Source organism: Ambystoma mexicanum, chromosome 12, assembly GCF_040938575.1.
Source record: "Ambystoma mexicanum isolate Mex_15411 chromosome 12, UKY_AmexF1_1, whole genome shotgun sequence".
NCBI lineage: Eukaryota > Metazoa > Chordata > Amphibia > Caudata > Ambystomatidae > Ambystoma > Ambystoma mexicanum.
In genome coordinates, this window is record NC_090936.1 from 1,251,719,014 (window position 1) to 1,251,734,874 (window position 15,861).

General features: G+C 49.2%; 1 protein-coding gene across 4 annotated transcripts in view; it reads left to right on the forward strand.

Annotated features, from left to right (window-relative positions):
* Positions 1-15,861, forward strand: part of WASHC4 (WASH complex subunit 4) — a 1,230,387-nt gene that overhangs the window by 334,900 nt on the left and 879,626 nt on the right. For all 4 annotated transcript variants that reach the window (XM_069629940.1, XM_069629941.1, XM_069629942.1 and 1 more), the window contains one exon: positions 14,571-14,731. In XM_069629940.1, coding sequence (XP_069486041.1) covers positions 14,571-14,731 — 161 coding nt within the window. The remainder of the gene's footprint in view (positions 1-14,570; positions 14,732-15,861) is intronic.

Sequence of the window (15,861 nt, forward strand, 5' to 3'; positions counted from 1 at the left end):
TTATTCATCCACTCCCGGCAGGTGAAACACATCAGACCAGTGGGTACTAAAGACTGTTGAAAGCAGAATATGGGGTTGGGAGTGCACTGCCGTGTAATTAGAAGTTCAACAGGAAGTACATTTGTTAGAAATCCAGATTAGGATTAAGTAAATGTATTTTAGTGCAGGTGGGCTATTGTCACAAGACCACTTGGGACACAACATAAGACTAAAACGGGAACCGCCTATTACTAAGCAGTAAGCCCAAATGCACTCCTCTAGAACCTAAGTTCTATAACTCATTTACCATGTTAGTGATATGGGTTTAATGAATCATATCAAACTCAATATTGATGTGTATTACCACATAAACATCAATCAATTAAACAGTACTTCTTCATCCATGTGAAGGATTATTACCCATAAAGCTTTAGAACAGGTGGAGCAGAAATATCGAAAAAAGCATTTGTCACAATTTTAAGTGATAAGGTTTGTTTTAATTAACCCATCATCTCTTTTACTCTTCAAAATAAAATGTTCAAACAAGGATGTATCAACAAACAGAAAGGTATACACATTTGTGCCGCGCGGCATGAACCTTCATTTAGTCATGAAATCATTACTGTGCGTCGTAGCAAAACGACCAAAACAAACAAATTCCAGTGTAACAGTTAGACACAACGTTTCATCTGTGTGACAATCCCCATCAGGGAAAAGTGTGTAGGGGCTCTTGTACATAAAGACCGCTCCCTCCAGGGAAGCCCTTTTGTGGATGTTGCAAAAATAACCAACGCGTTTCGGATCCTATAGATCCATCTTCAGGGTGGGGCTTCACTGTTCTTGCGTTCATATGGGGCAAAAGTAGTTTATAATTCTTTCTGAATCTTCCTCTGTGGGAATTTAGAAATAACAAGTGTTTTAATCTATTTGTCTAAAATAGTTGATTACCAAGGATAAACTATAAGTTTAAATGTCACTGACCTCTCCCGGAAGATAGCCGTGGTCCGGGATCAGGACCTAGTCAAAGGAAAGTACAACAGTAACTAGAAGCTAATCATCTCATTTGTGTATTTGAATTCCCCAAGATGGAAGGGTGCTAAATTAACATGTTCCAATTACTCACCCAGTCTTCAGAATGTAACTTCCAGGAGACTGAGGCGGCAGAAGGTGACACCAGAAACCCTAAAAAGTCAAATTTAGTGTCAATTAGAACTTAACTGAGAGTACAACCCGGTAAAGCAGTATTGTGGCTAAAGGCAGATCTCAAGCCAGTATATAATCCCAAAGTGGGCCGATGCTAAATCGAAATAGTTTAGGGATGTGCGTCCAGTGTACATCAATGTGTCCGCATAACACGAGCGACTTCACGCGAAGAACGCTCACGGAGACTGAAGGAAAAGTTGATAGAGGCTCACCTGAAAAGCGGGGCTAGGCGCTCCGTGCCGGTTGCTGCAGTGTCCGCCAGCCGAATGTCAGTAGCCAATGTCTACTCGACTGCCGGTAGCGTTCACTGTAGTCACGGCAACCTCACGGCATGCGCGTGAGGTCTGTTCGATGTCGGCCATGTTGGAGTGGGCGCGAGTACGCCAAACTGTAGCAATGGCGTCAAACCACGCCATTTGTCTAAGCAACTTCGAGTATGAATGTGTAGACTTGTACTGTTACGTAGGACTCCAAGCTCTACGGGTATCCGGCTTAATTGAAAGTATATAGGAAAGTGTGAGTAGTTTGATCTATACATAAGAGTCTATCCGTAAGGAGAGCCCGTTATACAAATCGTACTCGGCCATATCAAGTGTTTTCATGAGATGCACTCGATGTGAGTGGGGGCATCCACGCGGCACAAGCAGTAACCGCGGGGTGCCCCCATCCGGGAAATTGACATCCACTAGGGGTTTAAATGGACTTTACATCAGTCGTTAGGAGGAACCATTGCTTCCAATAAAACTCACTCCTTGGGATTATTAGAATAGGACAGAAAGAATGTGAGTGGGGGCACCACCACGGTCTGTAGCCGCGAGGTGCCCCCATCTCACATTCGTAACAAAAAGACTAACTAAGGGTTACATGGTGACCTAGGATTGTCGCTCTTCAGACTATCACTGGACATGTTAAGTAGAAGGAGATCGGTCAACAAAAGCTGTTACATCAAATGGTCAATAGATGTGATACAATACAGCAGCATTTAAAAGAGTTATTCATCATCAAAAAGTATCTAAAAACTTGCACAATGACAGCATACAGAAACATTTCTATAATCCTGCACTTCCTAGCCCGTTTAGATGGGTGAAATTCATAAAAAACACATAAGGTCAAACTCTGAGTTCATGCCTCGGGGGTTCCGAGAGTCCAAAAGTTCAATCCACAGTATCTCACGTTGTGCCAATTTTCTTTGCACATCACCCCCTCTCCTAGCCACTATAACCTGTTCAAGCATGACACATTGTAGTTGCGCCACTGTGTGTCGTGCCTCTAAGAAGTGAACTGCCACCGGGGATTTCAGGCTTTTAGTCCGAATATTGGACTTGTGCTCAGTCCATCTAATTTTGGCTTTTCTAGTGGTCATACCTACATAGTAGAAACCGCATGGGCATTTTAATGCGTAGACTACATTTTGGGCATCACAGGTACATGAATGATGTAGCTGTATGTGCTTGCCTGAGTGTGGATGTGTGACATAGTTGCCCTTAATGATGTTGCCACAATGTTGGCAATTGTAGCATGGAATTGTTCCTTTGTGCTAAATTATGGTGCTGGGAGAGGAAATCTCTGCTTTCACCAGACTTTTGCCTAAAGATTTGCTATTTCTGTATGCAAATGTTGGTAGTTCTGGGAAGAGATGTTGCAACTGTGGATCCAGTTGTAGCATTGGCCAGTTCTTCTTGATCGTTCTTTTTATTCTCGTGCTTTGAACCGAATAAGTGGTCACATATACTAATGGTTCAGCATGTTTGGTGAGTTTAGGCATCGGTAGTGTTTCTCGGTCGATGTGCCTGACTTTTTCTGCAACCTCGGATATCAAAGTCGGATTATACCCTCTCGTAGTGAATTTAGTTCCCAATGTTGTGGCCTGGCGGTCGTATTCTGAGTTGTCCGAAATGTTCCTCCTATAGCGCAAAAACTGACTGAAGGGTACGCTGTCAATCGTACGTTTAGGATGGAAACTTGTACCAAATAAGAGACTATTTCTATCAGTTTGTTTAGTGTAGATCCTAGTCTCCAATTTCGCTTCTGACACATATACTTCTAAATCGAGGAAATGAATAGTTGTGCTTGTCTCTGTTGTGAACCTAATGCGGGGATTCATCATCGTTCATCATTGTAAAGAATTCATCCAATTGCTCTTGGGGGCATGTCCAAATGCCGAAGATGTCATCGATGTACCTCCGATACAATGAGAGGTGTCTCCTCCACCTTGGTGATGTAAGGATGTGTTCATTTTCTAAGTAATACATAAAAGCATTAGCATAGCATGGGGCCATAGCTGCTCCCATGCTGGTGCTTGATGTCTGGATAAAGTATCTGTCTTGGAATTTAAAGAAATTATTACTGAGAACCAGTTTCAAGAGGGTGAGGACAAATAATCTGTCACCTTTGCATTTAACGTTGTTAAGTATAAGCCATTCGATTGCCTCAAGTCCGGCTTCGTGTGCTATGTTTGTATAAAGAGACGTAACATCCATGGTAAATAGTGTGTCCCTTCCATTCACGAATTGTGTGTCTTTCAAAAGTTGTAAAAAGTGCATTGTATCCTTCACGTATGTTGGTGTTTCTTGAGTCAAAGGTTGGAGAATTTTGTCCAGATATTGCGCAAGTGGTTCTACTAAAGACTGTTGCCCACGGCTGCTGTATGGAGTTTCTCCAGCCACCTCGATACCACCCACCAGACGCCTGTCGCCAGAACTCCTGCACATCGTGCTGGAAGAAGTTCAGGTCCTGCTGTAAAAGGGCACCATTGAAGTGATTCCCATTCTCCAGGTATACAAGGGTATTTATTCAGTGTACATCCTTCTACCCAAAAAGGATGTAATCATGCGCCCTGTTTTAGACCTGCGGCCGGCGAACAAGTATGTCAAACCTCAAAAATTCAGGATGACACTGCAGGAGGTAATCTCGCTGCTGCAGCAGGGGGATTACTGAAAGGTGCATACTTTCATATTTCAATGTTGCCAGGCCACACAAAGTACCTCAGGCTCATGATAGAGGACACCCACTATCCGTTCAAGGTTCTCCCCTTCTGCATTGCCTCAGCCCCACAGGTATTCATGAAGATACTGGCGGTAGTAGCTGCTCACCTGCGCAGGCCGTCCATCCCAGTTTATCCTTACCTCGACGACTGGCTCATAACAGGGGATTCGTACGGACCATGCCAAATACCCAGAAGACGGTAGATCTCCTCTTCAACCTAGGTTTCTCGATCAACGAGAAAAAATCCAGTCTAGACCACAATCGAGTCGAACAGTTTCTGGGGGCTATTCTCCGGACTGAAGACGGCCTTGTCTTTCCCTCCAATGAGAGGGTCAAAACATGCTGTTCCAGACCCCTCACTATGAAGCCAGTCACCAGGTGACCGTACGCAAAGCCATGCGACTGTTGGGGATGATGGCTTCCTGTGTCTATCTAGTTCCTCACGCTCGCTGCATGCGCCCCATATAAGAGTGGCACTTGAGCCAATGGTGTCGGGCCAGCTGCCAGTGGGGCGATCTAGTGGTTGTCTTGGCAGCCCCCGTTCAGTCTCTGCAGTGGTGGTCAAGGGAAAACCTTCTGCAGGCAAAAACCTTCACCACTCCCGCAGTAGGAGCCACTCTCGCCACAGACGCATCTCTGGCTGGGTGTGGGGGGCTCGTCTCCTTCAACAGACGGTGCACGGCGTGTGGTTCCCAGCGGTAGCATCCAATCACATCAACCTGTTGGAACAGCTAGCAGCGTTTAAGGCCCTGAAGGCCTTCCAGACACACCTCCAGGGGAAGACTGTTCTAGTCCTCACGGATAGAACTACAACCATGTATTACTTAAACATACAAGGGCTTTCTAAACTGTCCCAGAATATGGAGGTGGGCTCTCCTTTCACAACATGTTCCAGGGAAACTCAGTCTTCCAGCGGACGTGCTCAGCAGAGACCCCCCCTCCTCAATCAACCCCCCCCCCCACCCTGTACAGCACGAGTGGCGGGTACAGGAGGACATTGTACTCAACAACTTTGCTGAATGGGGCTTCCCAGAGATCAACTTATTAGTCCCTCTGCAGAACGCACAATTATGTCTCCAGGTACCCTCAGAACCGCTCCAAGGGGAACGGTCTTTGGATAACATGGTATGGGAAATTTGTCCACGCTTTTCCCACAATTCCCCTGCTCTACAGAATAGTGCACAAGATGCATCAAGAGCCAGTCAGGATGATTCTGGTTTCTCCCATCCCGTGGCAATCTCGGTCTCCCCTCTCAGGAAGCTGCCATGCCTGTACAACATGCTGTCTCAAGATCTGAGAGAGACAATACATCCATGCCCCCAAACTCTCAATTTAGCAGCCTGGCTCCTGAGGTCATATAGTTCGACCACCTTCATCTCCCTCAAAGGTGCATGGACATACTCAGAGAAGCACTGAAACCTTATGCCAGGTATTGCTACTCCAGCAAATGGAAGCGCTTTGTCATCTGGTGTAATGGCAAGGGCATCAAACCTATTGATTGCTCACTTAAAGGATATCATCCTTTACCTAAGTCACCTGTTAGATTCAGGACTGGTTTTCAGTTCTCTTAAAGTCCACTTAGCAACGCTTTCGGTGTACACCACGTCCCAGAGCAACGTTTCATGGTGGAAAATGTCTGTAATTAAAGTCTTTATGGAAGGGGTAAAGAGACTTCATCCCCCTACTTCCAACCCTGCTCCCGGGTGGGACCTGAATGTTGTTCTTACCGGACTAATAGGGCCTCGCTTTGAAGCAATGCACAAGGCTAGCCTTAAAGCACTTACCTACAAGCCCGCCTTCCTCGTGGCGATCACCTCTATAAGGAGAGTTGGTGAGCTGTAGGCCGATTCAGTTCAAAACCCATTCATCACGATTCAAAAAGACAAGGAGGTTTTGCGCACACACCATCGCTTTGCGCCCAAATTTATCTCGAAGTTCCATGTAAACCAGTCCATAGAACTACCCATCTTTTCCCTGAACCCCACTAACATGGCGGAAAGAAGCCTCCACACATTGGATGTAAGGAGAGCGGGTATCTACAATCTGGAAAAGATAAAGCCACTAAGGAAAACAAACCAGTTCTTCGTTTCAGTGGCAGCTGGTAGACAAGGGGACCCTGTCTCTAAATCGGCTATCTCCAAGTGGATTGTAAACGGCATCACACTGTTTCTCTCTTGCCAAGAGAGATTTAGCCTTCATGCCTAGAGCACCCTCTCGGGGCTACCATAGCATTCATTGCAAATGTTCCTCTTGATTCCATTTGCAAAGCAGCAACTTGGAGTTCTGTACACACCTTTACACAACACTACTGCCTAGATACACACTCTAGGTAGGATTGTCAGGTGGGACAAGCAGTGCTAAGACATCTCTTTGCTACTGTTCCTTCACACATCCCCCACCATCTCCGGGTACTGCTTGCTAGTCTATGCACAGCATGTGATTCTAAGCAGGTTAACAAGCATCAGAAGACATGCATTACTTACCGTAATAGCATTTCTGATGATTGTATCTGCTTAGATTCACATGCGTCCACCCTTCCTCCCCTCATGTTGTAGAAGGAACATAGACCTCTTACATCTTCTCTCTTCTGTACTCACGGCAGAAAAAACACAACCAAAGGGACCTCGACGCATGTGGGATTTTGGGTTACTACACGTCACATTAGGGATAGTGTTACAGTCATGCCCATGTCAACGTCCCCCTTCGATCTTCGAAAGAAAGATGCAATAATCTGCGATTTCCACTAGATATTGGACTATATGCATAGCATGTGAATCTAAGGATATGCAATCATCATAAATGCGATAACGGTGAGTAATGCATGTCATCTGTTGTGTGAGCATTTATTCTGAAGTGTATTCATGGTTAACAAACCTTGTACACTCCATATAAATATAAACACTTTTCCATATTATACAATTTATTTTAAAAATCAATCAGTACAATCTGCCACCATATAACTCATTAATTTCCCTCTTATAATTAATAAAGTAAAGTGTGCCCAAACCTGAACATTATGTTCCTATTCACAACATGATTATCTCCATTTCAGCAGAGGAAACGTCTGTTAATGGCAACCAGAACTGTACAATCGGGATGTTCAGGCTCATGTGCCTTCTGTTCATGCATTGAGAATGAAAGATTTCTCTGGTATAAGAGTTTTCGACTTAAACGTTCGGAAAGATCTCATTTGATAGGCTACAATCGCAGAACAATAAAAGAATATGCTTAACGGTCTGCTGGACCCATGGAAGGTGGCATAATCTTGCTCAATGCAATACTTTCGGAATTGCAGTCCTCGGGACCACCGTCTCTATATCTTTGAGCAGATTGAGCCTGAATTTCATGTCTTTGTGCCTCGTATCTCTATTGGGAAAATATCAAATGCCGTTTGGGATGGACCCATAAAAAGGAAAGCGGCTTCTCCGTGCCTGCAATCTTTGTTTCTTCTATTCCCAAAGCTCTGCCTTTCCGTTACATTCAGATCAATGTGGCTCCAGCGACGCATGCATGTTCATCCTAAAGCTAGTTTAATGAGCTCCAGATATCCCTAACACTGCTTTAATAGCACATGATTTTCATAAAGCACGCGCCACTTCTAATTTGTATCAATATGCTTAATAAGGCCAGCCCCAACTCTATTCAGGGATGTGTTCTACAGCGAAACAAGGCAAGGTCTCTAACATAGGCCCTCAATTTTGGTTAAGAGAATTTTGCAGGTAGCATTCAGTGCTGTGCTTCTGGGTGTACGTTACAGCTGGCATGAGCTTTTCTTTTGTATCTGTATAGGCAATAGCAAATTACCCCCAACTTCCGATGAACGCCTTGAAGTAAGCAGCTTTTTCCCCCCTCTTTAGTGTCAAGGTTAGGTCTGATATATGCGATTATTAACCTTTAGTCCTGAATACTTGTATTCCTCCACAATCTCCCAAGATTGTACAGCAAAATACCATTTATATTTATTACTCTGTAAAAAATGCTGTTATTTTACATTTATCAGTATTAACTATGAAATAATTGGTAGCGCCATGTGACTGAATGTCACCTTGCAAGATGTTGGTTGTCAATTTTATATTGCATGAAAATCATAGTATTTACTGTGCCCTTAAACCAGTTTGTTAGTTGCAGAGTCAGGAACTCAAAGGACCACCATGTAATGCAAGTAGAATGATATATCTGGGTGCTAGAAAATAAGCCTTGGCACGGCCGCGCTCACTGTGGGAACGGCCGCGCTCACTGTGGGAACGGCCGCGCTCACTGTGGGAACGGCCGCGCTCACTATGGGCACGGCCTCGGTCACTGTTGGCATAGCCTATCCCACCCCCTTAGGCGCTTCCGGGTAAGGCAAACACCATATGAGGTGATGGAACATAGAAGGGGGGAGTAACCCGCACTATGAGAGAGCATGTAGAAGTAATCTAGCACTTAGAAGTAGATTTGCGGCACTAGAAACCCATAGCCCATGACTCCATTTTGTATTGGGCCAAAAAGGGATAAGCTGCAGGCCCGCGCTGTTCACGTTCTCGGCTCACTGGGCCTAATTTCTGCAAGGCAGACTGACTCTGCAGAACCCGTTCCCACGGAAGTCAACTTCTCCAGCACGGGGTCTGGCATGGATTCACATGCTCATGAATATTCCCCGTCAGGCTGGGAATCCTCGGTAAAGAAAAAAATCAGTATCAGTTTTGTTTCTGATCTGTCTTTCTTAGTAACCAATCACTGTTCTCTGGGTCATACTGCCCCCAGCCAATGACTGCCCTCTCCCTAAGCCCCGCCTCTGGCAGCCATCCTCAGATTTTTACCGCACGCTCAAGTGTTGGGAGTCCTCGTGCTTTAGCTCTCGGGTTTTTGCTGCGTTTTCGCGCTTTTTCAGGAGATCTCAATTTTTCGGTTTAATCGAGCCTCAAGCTCCACCGTTTCTACTTCCGATAACGGGGACCCGTTTTGGAATTCTTCTACGCCCCTCAAGGGTGGAGTTTCTGTCGAGTTTACGCTTCTTGGAGGATTCCGGAAGATCTGCACCTACCTCAATGGACATGGCCCAGGACAAGGGAAGCTCGACACTCGGATCCAAGCTGTTCAGGTGCTGCCCTGGATGCGGATTACAAAACGTTTTCAAGGAGGACGTGCATTCGCAATGTCTCTACTGCCTTCATGAGGACAAGACGCACGTAGAGAAGGACTGTGCGTTCTGAAAGAAACTTTCGGAACGGACCAAACAAGATCGTCGTTCCCACCTCTCCGCCTGGCTGGAGAAGGGCACAGCAGGTGAGAAGGCGAAGAAAAAGTCTGAGTGGGCTTCTAAGTCCTGTGAGGGCGCCCCGGCGACGGGGGCCCAACAGAAGGCCAAGCACCGCGAGTCCGCGGGCACTGGGAGCGCCGAAAGGTCAGGCTCTTTGGCTGCCAGGCAGGGCACGACTTCCCCGGCACGTTCAACCACGAGCCAGCGCTCTGGTTCGGGGAAGAGGAAGTCCGAGAACCCGGGTGAGCTGCCAGAGCGGCCCCCTTCGATCTCAAAGTGGGAGCGAGGCGCTGACGCTCCCCCCATGGTGAAGGTCCAGGAAGCACCTAAGGTGGTGAGGGCTTTGATCCAGCCGGCAAAGGCCTCTATCGAAGTGGTCGCTGCGACCCTGGCGAAGCCGGCTGAGACTACGCCAGTGGAAACGGCCTCTGGGCCCAGAGTATCCCTGCCACCGTGGAGGGACTACTCTTTCCAGCCCATCGTTAAGACCCCCGTGAAGTCCCCGGCGGAAAAAGAGGGGGGGGGGCGGTGGCCGTTACAGACTCGGAATCAGCCTTTGAGGAGGAGCTGGTGGAAACCGAGAGGTTCATAGGCCTCAACGAGAGGTTCAAGAATGTTCGATCCCAGGGGACGGTCCCCGCTGACGTGATCGAAGATAGCGACGATGGCGACGAAGAGGGCCCAGTGGAGCGGCCATTACCCGAGCCCCAGGATAGCTCGGCGGCCATTTTGTTGGCGATCCAATCCTTATGTACCGAGATAAGGACGAGATTACCACGGACCCCGATGGAGGATCCAGAACCAGGCCCATCGGGAAACCCTCCGAACAAGCGGAGGAGAGTCCACTCCTCTCCGCCCTTCGTGCCCGCGAGGCCTGTGGACTCCTCATCCCCCTCGCCGGGAGAGGATACAGTGACAGATACGGGGACGGACGATGACGGCGGCGATGACACAACAGACGTCACCTACCAAGCCCCCCCCCCCCTCCTCCCCCCCCCCCCCACGGGCGTCCCCAGCCGACGGATACAGCAGGATATGGCGACGGATACAGCAACGGGGACGGACGACGGCGATGATGCAACTGACATCCCGTCACCCCCCCCCCCCCCCCCCCCCCCCCCCCCCCCTTGGGGTCCTTTCACACCATAACCAGGGCATCCGAGCTCTTCCAGTTCTGCCCTGAAGAACAAAAAAAGGAAGGGTTCCTTTACCAACGACAAGAGGCCAAGAGGAAGACAGTCCTCGTGGTGCTTTGCTCGACGACATCTGGGAGGAGGGGCTTGCTATCCTCAAGAACCTTTCCACGGCACCCGCCAAGAGGGACAGGTACGAGAAGAAGTACTGAGTCCCCGATGCCGCCCCCTTGTGCCTCAGGGCCCAGCCCACGCCAGACTGTCGTCTCGGCAGCGGCCAAGAAGAAAGCAGCGGGTGCAGTGGCTTCAACTTCCACTTCCCCGCCGGACAGCGAGGGCAAGAAGTTGGACCCCATGGGACGACGAGTCATCTCGCCGGCGGCGATGACGATTAAGGCGGCCAGTGTCTTAGCGATCGTGGCCCGCTACGACAGGGAGCTCTGGTTCAAGATAGCTCCCCTGCTAGACTTCCTACCTGACGATAAGAGGGCGGAGGCCCTACAAATTCTGCAGGAAGGCGAGGTGGCGTTGGATCACGCCATAACGGTGGCAACGGACATTGCCGATACCGGATTTCGCCAACTGGGCAACAGAGTTTGCCTCCGATGACGAGGATGGCTCAAGGTGACAGACTTTCGCCAGGACGTCCAGACCAGAGTGTTGGATATGCCGTTCGACGGCAACAACCTTTTTGGTAAGACGGTGGACGAGTCGCTCCAGGCCATCAAGACCGACTCGGTGACGGCCCTGGCCCTAGGGGTACTTCAACAACAACGGCCCTTTCGGAACTCCGGAGGCAGACAGACAAGGGATCCAGCGGTGGCTGTTCCACATACCGCCAGGCGGCCCGCTCCTCGTCCCAGGAGGCCTACAGAGGTCGTGGCAAGCAAGGGGGATCCCGCCGTCGTCGCCAAGGAGGCCAAGGCGGCAAGGCCTCCTCCAAGCAAGACTGACCCGGCCGTGTCATCGAGCCCCCACCGAAGCACCCCGGTGGGAGGCCGGCTGACGAAGTTCATCAGCATGTGGGAGTCCTTCTCCACCGACCGTTGGGTGCTGGACACCCTGGCCAACGGGCACTCGCTGGAATTCCAAACCCTTTGCATTCCTAGGGGCCCGTTGGCCAGGGAAGGAGAATCACGTCCCTCAACTGCTGTTGGAGGTAAGGGCGATGCTCAAGGAAGGAGCCATCGAGGTCGTCCCCAGGAGGCTCCGGGGGCTCCAGAGTGTACTTGAGGTACTTCCTCGTCAGAAAGAAGACAGGCGGTTGGCGCCCCATCCTGGACTGCGTCGGTTAAAAAAATACATCAAGGCGCAGAAATTCAGGATGGTCACCCTCCAGCACGTGCTGGGACAGCTGGAGGAGACTTCCTGTTGTCGCTGGACCTGGTGGATGCTTACTTCCACATCCCCATTCTAAAAGGACACAAAGTTTCTCAGGTTCGTGGTTCAAGGACGCCACTACCAATTCAGAGACCTACCGTTCCGATTAAAGTCGGCACCCAGGGTTTTCACCAAGTGCCTGGCACCAGTGGCGGCGCAGCTGCGCCTGCAGGGGATCCACGTCTACCCCTACCTGGACGACTGGCTAATCCGGGCGAGGACAAAAGAACTCTGTCGAACACACAGCGAGGACCGTCCGGCAGCTCACGGAACTGGGGTTCGCCATCAACTACCCCAAATCCCACCTGGTTCCGTTGCAGGTAGCACTGTTTCTGGGAGCGAAGCTCGATACAGTGGGGCAGCTGGCCTCCCCGTCAGAGGAGAGGACGAAGACCATTCTGGGCAAGGTGCGGCGCCTGCTAGCCACGGACGTGGCCAGGGTGAGGTCCATCAAGTCCCTCCTAGGGATGATGTCCTCATGCATCTATCTTGTACCCCTTTGCAGACTTGGGATGCGTCCGCTACAGGAGTTCCTCGTCCCCCGCTGGCTTCAGACGACGGGCTGCTTCGAAGACAGGATCCCTCTCGGCGAGGAGTTCCGTCGGGCTATCCTATGGTGGGGTACCCATGCTCACCTCTCTACAGGCACGGACTTTCAAACCCTGGCGTTTCAGGAGACGGTGACAACGGACGCCTCTCTGAAGGGTTGGGGGGGCCCACACCGGAGATCTTCATGCAAGAGGCCTTTGGCTCCCGGAGGAGAGGTCAACATTCTGGAGCTCCGAGCAGTGTTCTGGGCGCTCAGGTCGTTCCTTCCGTCTCTCAAGGGCAAAGTGGTGAGGATCTTCACCGACAACACCACCATGATGTTTTACATACGGAAGCAGGGGGGCACCAGATCCCCAGCCCTATCCAAGGAGGCCCAGGCTCTGTGGCACCGGGCCGTCGCCCAGGGTTTGTTTCTGGTCCCCTTCCACTTGGCAGGAATAAAAAACACGATCGCCGACTCACTCAGCAGGGAGCTGCGCTCGTGCCACGAGTGGGAACTAAGTCAGGACCAGGTGGATCGGCTCTTTCGACAATGGGGCAAACCCCGGATCGACCTTTTTTTGCGACGGCGACGAACACCAAGTGCCAGAGGTTCGCCAGCAGGTTCCCGCAGCCGAGGAGCATGGGCGATGCTTTCTCGTTCCCCTGGGACGGCCTGTTTCTTTACGCGTTCCCTCCGTTGCCGTTGCTGCTCCGCCTCATCAACCAGCTCAAGAAGTATGATCCTTGTCGCACCGGCGTGGCCGAGACAGATTTGGTTCCCGGACCTTCTGGACTTGTCAACGTCTCCACCAGTCAAGCTGCCGGCGGACGCGGATCTTCTCTCCAGAGGAGGAGGCGCCATTCTCCATCACAACCCACAGTCGCTGAACTTGCAGGCCTGGCTCCTGCAGCACTAGAGTTTGGAGGGTACGATATCCCAGCTGACTGCAGAGAGGTTCTTGCAAAAGCCAGGGCGTCCTCAACTCTCAAGTGTTACCGTCATAAGTGGAAGAGGTTCTCTGTCTGGTGCTGTGCACAGAAGATTAACCCTCTGCGGATTACGGCTCCTCAAGTACTGCCGTACCTACTGTCGCTGGCCAAAGCTGGGCTGGCTCACGCCTCCATCAAAATTCATCTGGCTGCCAGATGTATTTTGATGTATTTTGCCAGAGCGTGAGACAACACTATGGTCTGCGCTGCGTCCATTCATTGCCACTAAACTGCAAATTAGGCCTCTAACCTCCACCCAGCCAGTCCGGAGCCACTGACCCGACCCCCACACCTTTTGTATTCCCTGATAAGCAAGCAATCCCCCCTCCGTCCCAACACAAATCAAGTGTCTCCAGAAGATCTAAGCATGCGCGGCCGTATTTCTTTCAAGCATGAAAATGTATCCCTTGTAACACAAGGTACCGTGAGGGATAAATTAAAGATCAAAACCCTGGGTGGAGACATTGAGTGTGGGAATTGCGGTATCAATGAGGCCCTGAATGTGTGCGTCAGCGTGACTGTATTTTATCCTCCCTTCGCCCTGGCACCATTTCCTGTGCCGCCCAGGATCCTGCCACAGTGAGTTAATATTCAGACTTGGCATGTTTAGTTCAGACAGGAACCAATGTATTAATGTGTGACCCGACCTTCACCGCGAGGATGAGCCCAGCTGACCCGTAAAGATCCAGACCGACGGGAAAGAACTAACCAATTATTGACGAGCAGGCTCATGTCTAGGGTGCCTCCAATCAGTGGCACCCTTTTGTACTGTATATTATGACGCATGTGGGGTTTTTAAGCCCCTGTTTGTGACTGTAAGAGAGAGAGCGCTCTCGAGCAGCAGAGTCCTTTGCTGATATTTTTATTCTGTACAATTAAACCTTGTTGTCCTTGCAACGCTGTCTCCTGGCCTTGTCTTTATTCTGGAGTGTGTGTAAAAAGGGACTTGCTTTCACCTTCCTTCCGGTTAGCCCAGCCTCCCTCCCGGTTAGCTTTTCCGAACTTTCATTAATGCATTGGGGAATTCGTAATCCTGAGACAAACGTCAATTGCCTTTCATTTTCTCAGTGTTTGCAGGTGTTCATAAAGGACATTGAAATAATGGGCCTCCTTTATCCGTACTGCAGGTACCGGCCATCACATTGACTGCAAACGTGATCTGGTTTGCAGACACCTTTTTGATGCTGAGGATGCCGGATGCTGCCAAGCTTTTGGACCGGAAAATCTTCCAGGCCATTAAAGCGCAACGGGAGAGCTTTCTGCAGCAGAAGTCCCAGTCACTTACCAAGTAGGTGTTATGGCAAAGTGAGATGGAGGGTTCCTTATGCAAATGACTTTGGAACTTGCTCTTTTTCATAATGTATTTGCCTCGGCAAACTGTTTTTATAAATGTTTATGTTGCAGTTTAATCAATCTTTCATATAATAGTGTTTTAACCAGCGAAGAATAATTGCACTTTAAAACCCACTGAATTTAAATATTTACGATAGAAATATGTTTAAATGATGGCATTAAATTTGCCTAGTCTCATTTTCTTTACAACATGCAGCCGTAGATTGATCTGGGAACTTTCATAGCCGCTAAAGGATATTGCGAGGCCTGAGTTTCACTCCATCTACAATGCAGCTGCACAATCCCTAGGGACTGAACTTTGTGATGAACCCTACAGCGTCCTCACAGAATCCCAGCCTAAAGTCTTCTACCAGGTGGCCGGCGGGGTGGAGAAAGCAGTCGCTACCTCGTCCTAACCCTGTGGGCGGATCACCTGGGAGGAGAAGGCCACAAATGGAATGTTAGGGAGATTTATCAGTTTTATGCTTAACCCCCCTCCCAATTGAGACCCCCAGCACTTTTTGCTGGACTTCTGGACTTGTTTCTTGTTTCCCTGAATGAAGGGAGCATTTTTCCACTCATTCATTCTTACATGTTCTATCCATTGGAACTTTGTTCTTTATTTTTGACCTTATTTTATGGAGTCTTGCTTTCCTCCATATCTCTTAAAGGCATCTTTGTTACATGTGTGCAGCACACAGCTCCCTAGGTGCAGTGTACCTGGGAACCCTTTGAGTTCCCCTTTTTAAATTTCATTTTCTCTAAGAACTACTGTTCTTAAGGAAAGAGGGGTACTTTGTATCCCTCATAAAACTTTAATTTATGAGAGATCAGCACACCCCACCTTATGTTGAGTGCTGAGGGGATACTCTCTGTTCCTGTAATGCTTTGGTTACAGTGACAAACCTATAGTTATGACTGGTGGCAGTGGATGTGTTCTACAATTTTTTGTGCATTTTTCTACCGCAGGCTGTGTTCACAGGTATGCACAAAAGGGTCACTGATGTTCTAACATGGTGGTGCCATTCCTTTTTCGCCATTTCTTGTGTGGTTGTCCTTTGTTAGCCCTTCTACCATTCTGAGAGG